Genomic DNA, 19,440 nt, shown 5'->3' with positions numbered 1-19,440 from the left:
ACACAGCGCTGGGTATGTGAGGGGCAGTGCCAGCGCTGAGGGGAGAGAGGAGCAGCGTTACACAGCGCTGGCTATGTGAGGGGCAGCGCCAGCGCTGAGGGAAGAGAGAGGAGCAGCGTTACACAGCGCTGGGTATGTGAGGGGCAGTGCCAGCGCTGAGGGGAGAGAGAGGAGCAGCGTTACACAGCGCTGGGTATGTGAGGGGCAGTGCCAGCGCTGAGGGGAGAGAGGAGCAGCGTTACACAGCGCTGGGTATGTGAGGGGCAGTGCCAGCGCTGAGGGGAGAGAGAGGAGCAGCGTTACACAGTGCTGGGTATGTGAGGGGCAGTGCCAGCCCTGAGGGGAGAGAGAGGAGCGGCGTTACACAGCGCTGGGTATGTGAGGGGCAGTGCCAGCGCTGAGGGGAGAGAGAGGAGCAGCGTTACACAGCGCTGGGTATGTGAGGGGCAGTGCCAGCGCTGAGGGAAGAGAGAGGAGCAGAGCACACAGTCAGTGCACAGTGCAGAGCACACAGTCAGTGCACAGTGCAGAGCACACAGTCAGTGCAGCACAGTGCAGAGCACACAGTCAGTGCAGCACAGTGCAGAGCACACAGTCAGTGCAGCACAGTGCAGAGCACACAGTCAGTGCACAGTGCAGAGCACACAGTCAGTGTAGAGCGCGCATCGCATAGTGCACAGTGCAGAGCACACAGTCAGTGTAGAGCGCGCAGCACACAGTGCACAGTGCAGAGCACAGTCAGTGCAGAGCGCGCAGCGCACAGTGCAGAGCACACAGTCAGTGTAGAGCGCACAGCGCACAGTGCAGAGCACACAGTCAGTGTAGAGCGCGCAGCGCACAGTGCAGAGCACACAGTCAGTATAGAGCGTGCAGCGCACAGTGCAGAGCACACAGTCAGTGTAGAGCGTGCAGCGCACAGTGCAGAGCACAGTCAGTGCAGAGCGCGCAGCGCACAGTGCAGAGTACACAGTCAGTGTAGAGCGTGCAGCGCACAGTGCAGAGCACACAGTCACTGTAGAGCGCACAGTGCACAGTGCAGAGCACAGTCAGTGCAGAGTGCGCAGCACACAGTGCACAGTGCAGAGCACAGTCAGTGCAGAGCGCGCAGCGCACAGTGCAGAGCACACAGTCAGTGTAGAGCGTGCAGCGCACAGTGCAGAGCGCGCAGCGCACAGTGCACAGTGCAGAGCACAGTCAGTGCAGAGCGCGCAGCACACAGTGCACAGTGCAGAGCACAGTCAGTGCAGAGCGCGCAGCGCACAGTGCAGAGCACACAGTCAGTGCAGAGCGCGCAGCGCACAGTGCAGAGCACACAGTCACTGTAGAGCGCACAGTGCACAGCGCAGAGCACAGTCAGTGCAGAGCGCGCAGCACACAGTGCACAGTGCAGAGCACAGTCAGTGCAGAGCGCGCAGCACACAGTGCACAGTGCAGAGCACACAGTCAGTGCAGAGCGCGCAGCACACAGTTCAGAGCACACAGTCAGTGTAGAGCGCACAGTGCACAGCGCAGAGCACAGTCAGTGCAGAGCACGCAGCACACAGCGCGCAGCGCAGAGCACACCGTCACCGCTCACCGCGGCCTCACTCACTGGTGTTGGGGTCCTTGTCCAGCGTCTCCACCTGCACCGCGTCGTTAGCGGCCGGAGGATCCTCCACTCTCTCCAGCAGCGCCAGGACCAGATCCTCGCGGTTACACGGGAAGACCCCCAGGTGATCCCCCGGGGCGTACGCCAGCTCCTTCTGCCCACCCACGTTCAGCCGGGCCAGGACCGTGGTGCGGCTGGGGGGAGGGAGAGACAACGCAGTGTGGGGGGGAGGGGGAGAGACAACGCAGTGTGGGGGGGGAGGGGGAGAGACAACGCAGGGTGGGGGGGAGAGGAGAGACACCGCAGGGTGGGGGGGAGGGGGGAGAGACAACGCAGGGTGGGGGGGAGGGGGAGAGACAACGCAGGGTGGGGGGGAGGGGGGAGAGACAACGCAGGGTGGGGGGGAGGGGGGAGAGAACGCAGGTTGGGGGGGGGGGAGGAGAGACACCGCAGAGTCGGGGGGGAGGGGAGAGAAACCGCAGGGTGGGGGGGGGGAGAGGAGACACCGCAGGGTGGGGGGAAGAGGAGAGGCACCGCAGGGTGGGGGGAAGAGGAGAGACACCGCAGGGTGGGGGGGAAGAGGAGAGACACCGCAGGGTGGGGGGGGAGAGGAGAGACACCGCAGGGTGGGGGGGGAGAGGAGACACACCGCAGGGTGGGGGGGGGGGAGGAGAGACACTGCAGGGTGGGGGGGGGGAGAGGAGACACCATAGGGTGGGGGGAGAGGAGAGACACCGCAGGGTGGAGGGGGAGAGGAGACACCGTAGGGTGGGGGGGAGAGGAGACACTCCGCAGGGTGGGGGGGAGAGGAGACACACCGCAGGGTGGGGGGGGGGAGAGGAGAGACACTGCAGGGTGGGGGGGGGGTAGAGGAGACACCGTAGGGTGGGGGGAGAGGAGAGACACCGCAGGGTGGGGGGGGGGAGAGTAGACACACAGCAGGGTGGGGGGGAGGAGACACACCGCAGGGTGGGGGGGAGCGGAGAGACACCGCAGGGGGGGGGGGGAGAGGAGACACCGCAGGGTGGGGGGGGGAGAGGAAACACACCGCAGGGTGGGGGGAGCGGAGAGACACCGCAGGGTGGATGGGGGGGGGGGGGAGAGAGGAGACACCGCAGGGTGGGGGGGGAGGGAGGAGACACCGCTTGAGGAGACACATCGCAGGGTGGGGGGGGGGGAGAGGAGACACACCGCAGGGTGGGGGGGGGGAGAGGAGACACCGTAGGGTGGGGGGAGAGGAGAGACACCGCAGGGTGGGGGGGAGTGGAGAGACATCTCTTGACACCACAGGGTGAGGGGGGGGGAGTAGTTACACCGCAGTGTGGGGGGAGAGGAGACACACCACAGGGTGGGGGGGGGGAGAAGAGGAGAGACACCGCAGGGTGGGGGGGGGAGAGGAGACACCGCAGGGTGGGGGGGGGAGAGGAAACACACCGCAGGGTGGGGGGGAGCGGAGAGACACCGCAGGGTGGATGGGGGGGGGGGGAGGAGACACACCGCAGGGTGGGTGGGGGGGAGAGGAGACACACCGCAGGGTGGGGGGGGGGGGAGGAGACACACCGCAGGGTGGGGAGGGAGAGGAGAGACACCGCAGGGTGGGGGGGAGAGGAGACACACCGCAGGGTGGGGGGAGAGGAGACACACCGCAGGGTGGGGGGGGGGAGAAGAGGAGAGACACCGCAGGGTGGGGGGGGGGAGAGGAGACACACCGCAGGGTGGGGGGGGAGAGGAAACACACCGCAGGGTGGGAGGGAGCGGAGACACCGCAGGGTGGATGGGGGGGGGGGGAGGAGAGACACCGCAGGGTGGGGGGGGAGGAGAGACACCGCAGGGTGGGGGGGAGAGGAGACACCGCAGGGTGGGGGGGGGAGAGGAGACACACCGCAGGGTGGGGGGGAGAGGAGACACACCGCAGTGTGGGGGGGAGAGGAGACACACCGCAGGGTGGGGGGGAGAGGAGAGACACCGCATGGTGGGGGGAGGGGAGAGGAGACACACAGCAGGGTGGGGGGAGGGGAGAGGAGACACACCGCAGGGTGGGGGGGGAGCGGAGAGACACCGCAGGGTGGGCGGGTGGGGAAAGAGGAGACGCACCGCAGGGTGGGGGGAGAGGAGAGACACCGAAGGGTGGGAGGGAGAGGAGAGACACCGCAGGGTGGGGGGAGAGGAGAGACATCGCAGGGTGGGGGGGGGGGGAGAGGAGAGACACCGCAGGGTGGTGGTCACATACAGGAGTTGGGTTACCAGCTCACCTGGACTTCTCACTCTGTAGATTCTCTCTGGAAATAAGCGTTGTTTCATAAACTTTCCTTCTGTGCACCTGGGAGAGTCCTACGGAAAGACACAACGACCGTCACAACCAACTCCACAACGTTCACAACAAAACCACTGTTGCAGCGGCCAAAAATATCACAACTAATACGACTGTCACAGCACATCCCCGAGCAGAATAAAACTATCACACAGCATGACTTACAGACACACAAAACTACACACACATAGGTATTGTGATACAGTCACTGTCTCTGTATTGGCTGGAGTGGGGCAGCAACTGTGCTTTCCAGCCTGCAGGGAGTTAATCTCCCCTGGAGCAGCTAGCAGCAGCTGTAATTAAACAAGCAGCACTCCTGATTGGACAGGAGGTGTAAAAACCAGACAGGGAGCTGCACACACACAGAAAGAGAGACTGCTTTCCCCAGAGAGGGGGGAGAGAGCGCGGCTTCTCCCCAGCCAGGAGGAAGCTGGCTGGCACAGTCCCCTAGGCTTGCTGGATGGTGGTCGCAGAGCCTGCGGGGACTGCCTGGGTTGCACACCTAGGAAGCAAGGATGCAAGGCTGCTGTGGAAGCAGGGCTGTCCTTTCCAGGACATTGGATCCAGAGGGATTTGCTGGACTCTCGTGGGACCGGGTCCACAACAAACAGATAAGCACTGTGATAGTAACATTCATATTGTGAAGATTGAGATAATGTGTGTGGCTCAGGCTATATGAAGACAGGTTATCATCACCTCCATCTTGGCGCAGTAGCCATTTTGAGTATTTGAATGTACGTATATTTGTGTATGATCTGTGAATGTTTGATTCTGCTGTGTATCGCTTCTAGATGTAAATAGCCCTTGTGCAATTCCTACTAGTCATGAAATTGAAATAGCATTCGTAAGAGGTTTTTTCTGCCTTAGATATTTCTGCTGACCTTAGGTTCTGTTATCTGACAGATACAGTAACACACAGGGCTGGACAGGGAAACTCCAGGGGGGGGGAGCAGGGGGTCTCCAGAGAAGAACCGCGTTGATTTCAGGTCTGGGGACCCCCTGCTTCCCAAGATACAGGCCCCGTTATGTGGTGCCAGGATCTCCTGTGCCTTTAAATGTCCCGGTCACGTGACGCAGGACATTTAAACATTGCATGGGGATACCGGCACCCCATATCGGGGACTGTATCTCGGGAAGAAGGGGGTCCCCGGACCTGAAATCAACGCGGTTCTTCTCTGGAGACCCCCTGCTCCCACACACTACTATTGAAAATGTTAAAATAGCTTCATTACTTTAGCTGTTAACCGCTAAGGCGCTGTGACCTGCGCGTGACAGTGCGCGTGACAGTGTGTACCTGGCACGAGGTGCGGCGTGCGTGCGACAGTGCGTACCTGGTACGAGGTCGCCCGCCGCGGCCTGCACGGACAGTGTGTGTGACAGTGTGTGTGACAGTGTGTGTGACAGTGTGTGTGACAGTGTGTGTGACAGTGCGTGTGACAGTGCGTGTGACAGTGCGTGTGACAGTGCGTGTGACAGTGCGTGTGACAGTGCGTGTGACAGTGCGTGTGACAGTGCGTGTGACAGTGCGTGTGACAGTGCGTGTGACAGTGCGTGTGACAGTGCGTGTGACAGTGCGTGTGACAGTGCGTGTGACAGTGCGTGTGACAGTGCGTGTGACAGTGCGTGTGACAGTGCGTGTGACAGTGCGTGTGACAGTGCGTGTGACAGTGCGTGTGACAGTGCGTGTGACAGTGCGTGTGACAGTGCGTGTGACAGTGCGTGTGACAGTGCGTGTGACAGTGCGTGTGACAGTGCGTGTGACAGTGCGTACCTGGCACGAGGTCGCCTGCCGCGGCCTGCACGGACAGTGCGTGTGACAGTGCGTGTGACAGTGCGTGTGACAGCGCGTGTGACAGTGCGTACCTGGCACGAGGTCGCCCGCCGCGGCCTGCACAGACAGCCGGTACATGGATCTCTGCCAGCTGCTCTTGGCTTTGAAGAAATCATTGAGACTTAATTCCGTGTCGTCCCCAACGCAGAACGTGTCGCAGGCGGCCTGAGGGGACACAGAGGGGACACAGAGGGGGGAGAGTTTGTGGGGAGAGAGAGCTACCTACTTTTAACCCTTCCACCCCTAAGGGTCTTGCGATGTATTATAAAGCGATGAGTGGGGGTCGTCTCGCCACCAAAGGGTTAATCCCCAAAACATGGCAAAAAACGTAAAGCCGCACACCTGAAAAACATGCAAATATTTATCTGCGACTCCGGCCCACAGGCTCTCGCAGGGTTAAAATGTCACACCACTAGTAAACCGCTCTGTGACCTCCCCACTGCGCCGCTTCATGTCCCCAATCTGTCACCCCAACGCCCTCAAGGCTACAATGATCCCTGCTGGTCCCAGAAGGTTCCCCTCCCTCCTCATCTCCCCCCTCCCTCCTCATCTCCTCCCTCCTTATCTCTCCCACTTCCCCCTCTCTGAGCTGGGAAGGAAAGGGAGTGAGATAGAGAGGTGCTGGCATGAGCCTTTCCCCGTGTGTATACGGCTCAGCCCTGCGAGGGGCTCTCCCTGCTCCCCGTGTGTATACGGCTCAGCCCTGCGAGGGGCTCTCCCTGCTCCCCGTGTGTATACGGCTCAGCCCTGCGAGGGGCTCTCCCTGCTCCCCGTGTGTATACGGCTCAGCCCTGCGAGGGACTCTCCCTGCTCCCCGTGTGTATACGGCTCAGCCCTGCGAGGGGCTCTCCCTGCTCCCCGTGTGTATACGGCTCAGCCCTGCGAGGGGCTCTCCCTGCTCCCCGTGTGTATACGGCTCAGCCCTGCGAGGGGCTCTCCCTGCTCCCCGTGTGTATACGGCTCAGCCCTGCGAGGGGCTCTCCCTGCTCCCCGTGTGTATACGGCTCAGCCCTGCGAGGGGCTCTCCCTGCTCCCCGTGTGTATACGGCTCAGCCCTGCGAGGGGCTCTCCCTGCTCCCCGTGTGTATACCTCTCAGCCCTGCGAGGGACTCTCCCTGCTCCCCGTGTGTATACGGCTCAGCCCTGCGAGGGGCTCTCCCTGCTCCCCGTGTGTATACCTCTCAGCCCTGCGAGGGGCTCTCCCTGCTCCCCGTGTGTATACGGCTCAGCCCTGCGAGGGGCTCTCCCTGCTCCCCGTGTGTATATGGCTCAGGCCTGCGAGGGACTCTCCCGGGGCTTGGGGCTTAACAAGGCTTCCACTTCCATAGGGTGGGTTTTGTTGATGTTGAGCTGTGGTATATACAACCGCACCTTAATCAAGCCATCAATGGGGAAGTCTTCGCTACTAAGACCTCATAATTTCATCTTCTCGGCCGACTGCATAGGCAGATGGTTTAGTTGCCGGTCGTAGAATGGCCGGTAGATAATGGTCACTTGCGACCCAGTGTCCAGCAATGCAGAAGCGTAGATGCCCTCCACCAGCATTCTTACAATGGCTGGATGTCCTACTCGATTGTAGGCATCTGATGGGGCCACCTTTTCGTGACTAGGCGCAGGGGCACTATCCGAGGATGTGGACGGCTGTTCTGCCGAATGCACGGTGAAGGCCAGGGCCCCGGGGGTGGAAATGTCTGACTTCGGGCAGTCCCGGGCGAAGTGACCCTCTTGGTGGCAATTAAAGCAACGGTTGCTTCGTGTCACATTGAGGCCAGTGTTAGGAGCTGAGATCCAAAGCGTCAAGGGGGTCTGTCGTGAAGGACCCTGGGGGGTATTGTCCTCAGGATTCTCCTTCGCACTAGACTTCTTGGAGGAAATTGCTTTATTCTCCCGTGTGGAAGATTCCCGAGATGTTTTGGGATTGTGGAAATACAATTGAACCTCCTGTTCCTTATGTGGCCCAGCAACTCCAGGGAGCTGGGGGGTTTCTCGGCCCAAGGGGCGCCTCACATCATAAGAGCTATAGGGTGCGAGGGTAGAGGTCCTTTCATGAGTTGCTTGCATCTGAACTAATTCACTACTGTGGCAGGAATGACTTTCTTGGAGAGTAATCCCCATAAGGATAGTTGTAAGCGTCAGACAAACGTGGACAGCTCTTCTCCCTCCTTCTGGCGGAGAGCACGGAACTGGGCCAAGAGTTCATCTTCATCATCCCTGGCAGTGTAGGCCTGGTTGAGGAGTTCTACCAACTCTTATTAACTTATTAGCGAAACGCAGCCCAAACCACAAATCTGAATCTCACCCTGGGAGTACACACACATAGCCCGACCCCCTCCCAACACTGCCCACAATTTTCAATTTGGCCCAGTATCTGAAGAGGAGATAACACAAGCGCTCCTCAAATTAAAACTAAGCAGCCAATGCGGACCTGACTTACTACAATCTAGGTTCCTACGACTTGGTGCCCCAGTAATTGCCAAACCAATTGCTTCCATAGTCAACTCTATCCTGTCTGCAGGCCATATCCCTAAGACCTGGAAAACTGCCAGAGTTGTCCCAATCTTCAAAAGTGGGGACAAAAACACTATCTCAAACTACAGGCCAATCTCACTTCTCCCAATTCTATCCAAAGTCATGGAAAAACGTGTCCACTCCCAATTAAGCGATTTCAACACCAAGACAAATTTCCCTAGCCAATTCCAGTCTGGGTTTCGTCCCAAACACTCCACCGTAACTACCCTGCTAAAAGTTTGCAATGAAATCCAGTGTGGAATGGAACGGGGACAACTCACTGGTGCAGTATTCCTAGATTTTGCAAAGGCTTTTGACACAGTTGATCATGTTATCCTGCTTAACAAACTCCAGAGCTCTGGAATAGGGGCGCATGCTTTAAACTGGTTTCAGTTCTACCTATCAGGAAGATCCCAACATGTGTCCATCTCAGGCTCTAACTCCAACCCCCTGGATATCACCTGTGGTGTCCCGCAAGGCTCTGTTCTGGGGCCCCTACTCTTCTCAGTGTTCATTAATGATCTTCCCACAGCTTGTATGGAAGCTTCAATACACATGTATGCAGATGACACAATCATATATGCACACAGCCATAGCCTCTCCGACCTTCAACACATACTTCAGTCTGACTTTTTGAGACTCGAAAACTGAATTTCCCAAAACAAACTGTTTTTAAACACTGACAAGACTGTAACAATGGTATTTGGGACCAAGACTACATTTTTAAAGCTTCCAGTGACTGAGCTCCTGATTAGAACCAACACTAACACCACCCTAACCCCTGTCACTAGTTTTAAATACCTGGGCTTATGGTTTGACTCCCACTTAACATTCGGGATGCACATTGATACCCTGACAACCAAGACCTATGCCAAACTAGGGGTACTTTACAGGAACAAATCCTCCTAAGTGTCCTGGTCAGAAAGCGTATCGCACAGCAGATGCTAATGCCAATTATTGACTATGGAGACATAGTATATGGCTCGGCTCCTCAAACCCACCTTAGCAAACTTGACACCCTCTACAATTCCATTTGTTGTTTTGTTCTCCAATGCAACTACAACACACATCACTGCGAAATGCTCAAAGAACTAGATTGGTCATCACTAGAGTCTAGGCTCAAAGTTCACCTTTCCTGTCTCACCCTCAAATACTTTATGGGCAAGCTACCCAGCTACCTGAACAAGCTCCTCACCCCTACCACATGCAGCACTTATCACCTGAGATCAGACTCCAAAAGACTGTTCATGGTCCCAAGGCTCAACAAAGTATCCGGACGTTCCTCCTTCTCTTACCGTGCACCCCAAAACTGGAACAACCTACCAGAGACTCTCACATCCACCACCAGTTTAAGTTCTTTCAAATCTAAGGCTGTCTCACACTTTAATCTGGTCTGTAACTGTTACATACGCCCATAATATATATTATCTCTAACTGTTTCATACGCCCATAATATATATTACCTGTAACTGTTACATACGCTCATAATATATATTACCTGTCACTGTTATATACGCCTATAATATATATTACCTGTAACAGTTACATGCGCCTATAATATATATTACCTGTAACTGTTACACACGCCTATAATATATATTACCTGTAACTGTTACACACGCCTATAATATATATGATCTGTAACTGTTACATACGCCTATAACATATATTACCTGTAACTGTTACATGCGCCTATAATATATATTACCTGTAACTGTTACATACGCCTATAATATATATTACCTGTAACTGTTACATACGCCTATAATATATATTACCTGTAACTGTTACATACGCCTATAATATATATTACCTGTAACTGTTACATGCGCCTATAATATATATTACCTGTAACTGTTACATACGCCTATAATATATATTACCTGTAACTGTTACATACGCCTATAATATATATTACCTGTAACTGTTACATACGCCTATAATATATATTACCTGTAACTGTTACATGCGCCTATAATATATATTATCTGTAACTGTTACATACGCCTATAATATATATTACCTGTAACTGTTACATACGCCTATAATATATATTACCTGTAACTGTTACATACGCCTCTAATATATATTATCTGTAACTGTTACATGCGCCTATAATATATATTACCTGTAACTGTTATATGCGCCTATAATATATATTACCTGTAACTGTTACATACGCCTATAATACTGTATATATTATCTGTAACTGTTACATGCGCCTATAATATATATTATCTGTAACTGTTACATGCGCCTATAATATATATTACCTGTAACTGTTACACACGCCTATAATATATATTACCTGTAACTGTTACACACGCCTATAATATATATTACCTGTAACTGTACATACGCCTATTATATATTATCTGTAACTGTAACATACGCCTATAATATATATTACCTGTAACTGTTACATGCACCTATAATATATATTATCTGTAACTGTTACATACGCCTATAATATATATATTATCTGTCACTGTTACACACGCCTATAATATATATTATTTGTAACTGTTACATGCGCCTATAATATATATTACCTGTAACTGTTACATACAACTATAATATATATTATCTGTAACTGTTACATACGCCTATAATATATAATACCTGTAACTGTTACATACGCCTATAATATATATTACCTGTAACTGTTCCATACGCCTATAATATATATTACCTGTAACTGTTACATGCGCCTATAATATATATTACCTGTAACTGTTACATGCGCCTATAATATATATTATCTGTAACTGTTACATACGCCTATAATATATAATACCTGTAACTGTTACATACGCCTATAATATATATTACCTGTAACTGTTCCATACGCCTATAATATATATTACCTGTAACTGTTACATGCGCCTATAATATATATTACCTGTAACTGTTACATGCGCCTATAATATATATTACCTGTAACTGTTACATACGCCTATAATATATATTACCTGTAACTGTTACATACGCCTGTAATATATATTATCTGTAACTGTTACATACGCCTATAATATATATTACCTGTAACTGTTACATGCGCCTATAATATATATTATCTGTAACTGTTACATACGCCTGTAATATATATTATCTGTAACTGTTACACACGCCCATAATATATATTACCTGTAACTGTTACATACGCCTATAATATATATTATCTGTAACTGTTATATGCGCCTATAATATATATTATTTGTAACTGTTACATGCGCCTATAATATATATTACCTGTAACTGTTACATACGCCTATAATATATATTACCTGTAACTGTTACACACGCCTATAATATATATTATTTCTTAACTGTTATATGCGCCTATAATATATATTACCTGTAACTGTTACATACGCCTATAATATACATCTTCTCTAACTGTGCATGCAATGTCTTGTATATAATGTATACCCTGTTCATTTATGTAACTGTACTTGTAACCATGTATTATTTGTTTTACTCTGTGCCCAGGACATACGTAAGAACGAGAGGTAACTCTCACTGTATTACTGCCTGGTAAAATATTTTATAAATAAATAAATAAACTCCTGGGTGGCGACTTCCCCCTCGGTCTCGCGGTGCATTTGCACAAGTTGGGCTGCTGGAGACCGTAGGCACTCGACTTTCCGTTGCCTCTTCATGGCTTCGGAGCAAGACCAGTCCTTGGGCACGTGCAGGGTATGTTCTCTCAATGTCCCAAACTCCTCTTCTCCGATGGCAGTGGGCGATATCCCGGAGAAAGCTTTGAGCTTGCAGTAGTGGTGGGACTGCGAGGACTGCGCTAGCCCGTCCACCAGTTGCTGTAGTGTTCCCCCGCAGTCCGAGCCTCTGGTGACTATGGTAGTCAGACCGGCCGCTGTGGACTGACTCCGGGTTAGCTTAGTTCCTTCAGTGGATATCTGTGGGGTGTGGGAGTTCAGCCTGCAAGGGTACCTCTGGTGTGGGTCCCGGACTGAAAGCTACCATTGGTATCGTTAGATCTGGGTATACCAACAGGCAACCCATGGATAGGGCTTCCGGAAAATGTAGGGCCCGGGGGCCCTCATCTTCACTTAACTCATTGCCGGCAGTAACGATGACTATGCTCCATTGGTAGGTAGTGGCCGGTCTCCGGCTAAACCAGTAAACCGCCTTAGGCCTCGGGCATGGTCACCGTGCTGAGCCGTGCTGCTGCTCGGCACTGAGCCCCCTGCAGCCGCAATGAGAGCGGCTTTAGCAGGGGCTCGCGCACGCGTCAGCTCGCTTGGGGAAGCGCGTGTCTGACGGAGTTTTGACATTTCCCCGCTTGCCGGAGCGCAGGGCCGGTCACGTGAGCGGTTTGAGCAATGAGGGCAAACCAGCTCCGTGACGTCACTGGCCCGCCCCCAGACCCGCCTCCGACAAGCCCACGGACGGCGCGCTGTGTAAGGTCAGGGAGTAGTTGCCCCAGGGAGGGTGGATAGGCCTCCTCTTGGGGTTGGCGGGATGGGCAATACCTTACAAACCACTTAGGTGGACAACGGGGTATGTAGTGTTTTTGTTTTTATGTACTAACCCCTTTGGTGCCTCGGGTATACCTTGGTAACCCCCGGCATGAAACAGGTTCGTGTTATTTTTATTTTAGTCTTCTGGAATAATGGATATTAAAGAAGCCTATGATAGAAATATGATCGCCGTTTACCCCGAATATCGCGCCCGCTAAATTATTACTGCCATCTTGATGTATACAGCGTAACATTGCGGGAATCATGCTCGTCATTCTAAGTTTAACCGGTTGCGATATTATCTCTACTTTATAGGAGTTTGATGTATGAGTTCCTGCTCCCTCTCAGTATCTACTGCTTGGACATTGATTTACTTGCACGTGCTTGTGACCTTCCCAAGGTCTCTCCCAGTAACGAGGGAGTCAACCCTGTGATCAGGTGAAAGATCGGCATTCAGAGACGGGTCAGGCAGAACCGGAGCGACGCAGGGATTATTCCAACTAAAACACAGTCCTTACAATGACTTCTCGTGAAGGGTCGGGATTGCCTCACATAATGCAAGTCCGGGACACGGAGGAGTGAGGTCAAACGGCATTCCAGTCACCATGCAACATGCAACATGCACATACAGTACAGTATGTTCTCAAACGCAGCTTAATAGCGTGTGAGCTCTGGGGTTTGTATCCTCCAGGCCCTGTCTCCCACCTTCGTGTTACCAATACAACAGGAAAAACTACAAATATTGTTTGAGAAGCAATAAGTGTCTAAGGTCTCACTACCACGGGCGCCCTAACGTGACTGGCGATTCGGTTTTATACAACCAGAAACCCACACGTCTCCCCCATCGCTGGTCAGGTTTAGCTGGTCTGGGTAACAAAGGAGACATCTGGTTGCATGTGTTGATCAAAACATGATTGAAGCCGCCGACCTCGCCCCGGTAACCGCGCCCCGGTAATCTCGCCCCGGTAACCGCGCCCTGGTAATCTCGCCCCGGTAACCTCGCCCCGGTAACCTCGCCCCGGTAACCGCGCCCCGGTAATCTCGCCCCGGTAACCGCGCCCTGGTAATCTCGCCCCGGTAACCTCGCCCCGGTAACCTCCGTTTCGCAGCTTCCTGCACCGAGTGTATGCCATTTCTTACTGTCCTGGGGACTACATTTTGTGAAATATGTGAGAGTGCCCTGAAGGGGTTAAATAAATGCTGCATATCGCTTTGTGATTTAGTGCAATTAAAAGCCGGCCCGAGCCAGTATCAGAGCTCCCTTATTATAAAAGGGGCGCTGCGGGTGCTCAGATACCCCAGTGTGAGGTATTAATACTTGCACATACAGTACCTTGTCTTTCTGTCAGCCTCAGGCCCTCTCCTCCTCCTCCTCCTCCTCCTCAGTGGAGGGGGAAGTGTAGACTGACACATAACCGGTCCATAGGAATATTCTGGTCTCCTGCTCCCTCCCCTCCCGGCCGGATCTTCACCCCGCCGCCATGCAGAGACAACTGGGCGTGTGTTCAAGATGTAGAGGGAAGTTTGGGAATCGCTCACCTTAAATACGGCCTTTCCCCAGGCCCGGAAGGAGTCCTCCTGTCCGCACAACTCATCCCCCTCCCCGATCTCCAGGATGCGCTCCCCCCCCAGCTCCTCCAGCCGCGTGTCCACCGCGTGGCCGAAGGCGCAGAAATGGGGGTACGCCCGGGAACCCAGGCCAAACACAGAGAACCTGCGGGCAGAGACAGGGGGACACGGTATCAAGGTGAGGTGCCCAGGACCCTCTGGGGATATAGCAGGGACTTCAGTACGGCCGGGGGGTTATTTGGGGTTACAAAGGTCACACAGAATTTGGGAAGGAAAGGTGCAATCTGTAATGTTTAATTAGAAATATGATTACAAATGCATCAGAAGCCCGGCACAGTGCGGCACCGCTCCAACCACACGGTACCCGGCACAGTGCGTCATGGGTCTGCGGTCTCCTGACTGAAGATGCAATCTCCAACATGTTGTTATTTTCTTATGGTACCGTATGTGAACCACCGTGGCACCGCTCCGACCGCGCCAACCGCGACGCCGCTCCGACCGCGCCACCGCTCCAACCGCGACGCCGCTCCAACCGCGCCACCGCTCCAACCGCGCCACCGCTCCAACCGCGCCACCGCTCCAACCGTGCCACCGCTCCAACCGCGCCAACCGCGCCAACCGCTCCAACCGCGCCAACCGCGCCACCGCTCCAACGCGCCACCGCTCCAACCGCGCCACCGCTCCAACCGCGCCACCGCTCCAACCGCGCCACCGCTCCAATCGCGCCACCGCTCCAACCGCGCCACCGCTCCAACCGCGCCACCGCTCCAACCGCGCCACCGCTCCAACCACGCCACCGCTCCCCCATGACACACTGTTTTCCATTGGCTGATGTGAAGTTCACCCCAGTGACCATTTTGTTTCCACCGGGCGAGTAATCTTACCCAGGGTTAATACCCCAAAATATAGATTACCTGAGCTGTGGGTTCCCAGAGTAAATCCACACTCCCGGTGCTTCATTACCCCCATTAGTATGACTAGTGTGTGTGTATATATATATATATATATGGGATACGTGTGGTGGTGGCCCGTATATAGCATATGTGTGACGTGGCCTGTATATTGTATACGTGTGGCGGTGGCCCGTATATAGTATACATGTGGCGGTGGCCCGTATATAGTAAACGTGTGATGGTGGCCCGTATATAGTATACGTGTGATGGTGGCCCGTATATAGTATACGTGTGATGGTGGCCCGTATATAGTACATGTGCGACAGTGGCCCATATATAGTATACGTGTGATGGTGGCCCGTATACGTCTGACGGTGGCTCGTAAATAGTATATGTGTGACTGTGGCCCGTATATAGTATACATGTGACTGTGGCCCGTATATAGTATACGTGTGACGGTGGCCCGAATGTAGTATGTGTGTGATGGTGGCCCGTGTATAGTATATGTGTGACGTGGCCCGTGTATAGTATACGTGTGATGGTGGCCCATGTATAGTATACGTGCGATGGTGGCCCATGTATAGTATATGTGCGATGGTGGCCCGTATATAGTAAACGTGTGATGGTGGCCCGTATATAGTATACATGTGCCGTGGCCCGTATATAGTATACGTGTGACGTGGCCCGTATATAGTATACGTGTGACGTGGCCCGTATATAGTATACGTGTGACGTGGCCCGTATGTAGTATAAAGGTGACGTGGCCCGTATGTAGTATAAAGGTGACGGTGGCCCGTATGTAGTATAAAGGTGACGGTGGCCCGTATGTAGTATAAAGGTGACGGTGGCCCGTATGTAGTATATGTGTGACGGTGGCCGTATGTAGTATGTGTGTGACGGTGGCCCGTATATAGTATACGTGTGACGTGGCCCGTATGCAGTATACGTGTGATGGTGGCCCATATGTAGTATGCGTGTGACGGTGGCCCGTATATAGTATGTGTGTGATGGTGGCCCGTATGTAGTATACATGTGATGGTGGCCGTATGTAGTATACGTGTGACGTGGCCCGTATGTAGTATAAAGGTGACGTGGCCCGTATGTAGTATAAAGGTGACGGTGGCCCGTATGTAGTATATGTGTGACGGTGGCCCGTATGTAGTATGTGTGTGACGGTGGCCCATATATAGTATACGTGTGACGTGGCCCGTATGTAGTATATGTGTGACGTGGCCCGTATGTAGTATGCGTGTGATGGTGGCCCATATGTAGTATGCATGTGACGGTGGCCCGTATATAGTATGCGTGTGATGGTGGCATGTACTGTATATAGCATGCGTGTGACGGTGGCATGTACTGTATATAGCATGCGTGTGACGGTGGCATGTACTGTATATAGTATGCGTGTGACGGTGGCATGTACTGTATATAGTATGCGTGTGACGCTGGCATGTACTGTATATAGTATGCGTGTGACGGTGGCATGTACTGTATATAGTATGCGTGTGACGGTGGCATGTACTGTATATAGTATGCGTGTGACGGTGGCATGTACTGTATATAGTATGCGTGTGACGGTGGCATGTACTGTATATAGTATGCGTGTGACGGTGGCATGTACTGTATATAGTATGCGTGTGACGGTGGCATGTACTGTATATAGTATGCGTGTGACGGTGGCATGTACTGTATATAGTATGCGTGTGACGGTGGCATGTACTGTATATAGTATGCGTGTGACGGTGGCATGTACTGTATATAGTATGCGTGTGACGGTGGCATGTACTGTATATAGTATGCGTGTGACGGTGGCATGTACTGTATATAGTATGCGTGTGACGGTGGCATGTACTGTATATAGTATGCGTGTGACGGTGGCATGTACTGTATATAGTATGCGTGTGACGGTGGCATGTACTGTATATAGTATGCGTGTGACGGTGGCATGTACTGTATATAGTATGCGTGTGATGGTGGCATGTACTGTATATAGTATGCGTGTGATGGTGGCATGTACTGTATATAGTATGCGTGTGATGGTGGCATGTACTGTATATAGTATGCGTGTGACGGTGGCATGTACTGTATACAGTATGCGTGTGATGGTGGCATGTACTGTATATAGTATGCGTGTGACGGCGGCATGTACTGTATATAGTATGCGTGTGACGGTGGCATGTACTGTATATAGTATGCGTGTGATGGTGGCATGTACTGTATATAGTATGCGTGTGACGGCGGCATGTACTGTATATAGTATGCGTGTGACGTGGCATGTACTGTATATAGTATGCGTGTGACGGTGGCATGTACTGTATATAGTATGCGTGTGATGGTGGCATGTAGCTTGATTAGAGTTTTGAAGCTTTGGGGGTTATTTATTAAACTGCAATAGTGCAGATGGGGGCACTTGAATGGCAGTGTCCATGTAGTAGTGCCCTGATCGGCACTATGGGGGTAATGAGTAACCCCGTCCCTGTATAGTGCAGTACCTGAGTGTGCCCAGGGGGCCGGCGCTGTCTGTGTTGCTGGACTCCTTCCTTTTCTTCTTCCACGACGTGACGAGGGTGTCTGCCTGGGACACGCTGTTAAAACGGGTCTTGTAGCTCCTATAACGGAGGAGAAGACGTCAGTGACCCGGAGACGCCCCTGGCAGCCCCAGCATCGTGTTACCTGGGCAAGTGTCTGTATACACCTACGTAATCTACCAACTATACAGGGATAAGGACGGTATGTGCAGCCGGCAGGCGCTGAGCACCCAGAACATGTCTCAGTCAGAGTCGCTAGAGTGGCATCATGTGAGGGCCGGCCAAAAACAAGGGATTCCCTGCAGCGGGAGCGGGGGAGGGGCATCTGGGACTACTGTCCCGGTCACATGGGGCCCAAGCACCCCGCCAGCAACCCGAAAATGTGTCAGATCCGCAGAGGTGCCTGCTGGAGGCCGGGAGGACAGGCAGTCACCTCTGTGGACACCCTATGGCAGGCACCTGTGTGGAATGAACTCAGGCAGCATCTGTAACATCTGTACACTGGGGAAAGTATCTCAGGCAACATCTGTAACATCTGTACTCTGGGGAAAGTATCTCTGCAACATCTGTAACATCTGTACTCTGGGGAAAGTATCTCTGTAACATCTGTACTCTGGGGAAAGTATCTCAGGCAACATCTGTAACATCTGTACTCTGGGGACAGTAACTCAGGCAACATCTGTAACATCTGTACTCTGGGGACAGTATCTCTGGCAACATCTGTACTCTGGGGAAAGTATCTCTGGGGAAAGTATCTCTGGCAACATCTGTAACATCTGTACTCTGGGGAAAGTATCTCTGGCAACATCTGTACTCTGGGGAAAGTATCTCTGGCAACATCTGTAACATCTGTACTCTGGGGAAAGTATCTCTGGCAACATCTGTAACATCTGTACTCTGGGGAAAGTATCTCTGGCAACATCTGTACTCTGGGGAAAGTATCTCAGGCAACATCTGTAACATCTGTACTCCGGGGACAGTATCTCTGGCAACATCTGTACTCTGGGGAAAGTATCTCAGGCAACATCTGACCTCTGGGGAAAGTATCTCTGGCAACATCTGTAACATCTGTACTCTGGGGAAAGTATCTCTGGCAACATCTGTAACATCTGTACTCTGGGAAAAGTATCTCTGGCAACATCTGTAACATCTGTACTCTGGGGAAAGTATCTCTGGCAACATCTGTAACATCTGTACTCCGGGGAAAGTATCTCTGGCAACATCTGTAACATCTGTACTCTGGGGAAAGTATCTCTGGCAACATCTGTAACATCTGTACTCCGGGGAAAGTATCTCTGGCAACATCTGTAACATCTGTACTCTGGGGAAAGTATCTCTGGCAACATCTGTAACATCTGTACTCTGGGGAAAGTAACTCAGGCAACATCTGTAACATCTGTACTAAAGGGACAGTAACTCTGGCAACATCTGTACTCTGGGGAAAGTATCTCTGGCAACATCTGTACTCTGGGGAAAGTATCTCTGGCAACATCTGTACTCTGGGGAAAGTATCTCTGGCAACATCTGTACTCTGGGGAAAGTATCTCTGGCAACATCTGTAACATCTGTACTCTGGGGAAAGTATCTCTGGCAACATCTGTACTCTGGGGAAAGTATCTCAGGCAACATCTGTAACATCTGTACTAAAGGGACAGTAACTCTGGCAACATCTGTACTCTGGGGAAAGTATCTCTGGCAACATCTGTAACATCTGTACTCTGGGGAAAG

General features: G+C 52.4%; 1 protein-coding gene across 2 annotated transcripts in view; it reads right to left on the bottom strand.

Moving 5' to 3' along the window:
- Nucleotides 1-19,440, bottom strand: part of NOS3 (nitric oxide synthase 3) — a 300,784-nt gene that overhangs the window by 60,641 nt on the left and 220,703 nt on the right. For both annotated transcript variants that reach the window (XM_075580452.1, XM_075580453.1), the window contains exon 19: nt 1,592-1,782. In XM_075580452.1, coding sequence (XP_075436567.1) covers nt 1,592-1,782 — 191 coding nt within the window. The remainder of the gene's footprint in view (nt 1-1,591; nt 1,783-19,440) is intronic.

This window comes from Ascaphus truei (assembly GCF_040206685.1).
Source record: "Ascaphus truei isolate aAscTru1 chromosome 2 unlocalized genomic scaffold, aAscTru1.hap1 SUPER_2_unloc_1, whole genome shotgun sequence".
Lineage (NCBI taxonomy): Eukaryota > Metazoa > Chordata > Amphibia > Anura > Ascaphidae > Ascaphus > Ascaphus truei.
The sequence above is the reverse complement of the archived record's forward strand: the minus strand, read 5'-3'. Positions and strand labels throughout refer to the sequence as shown.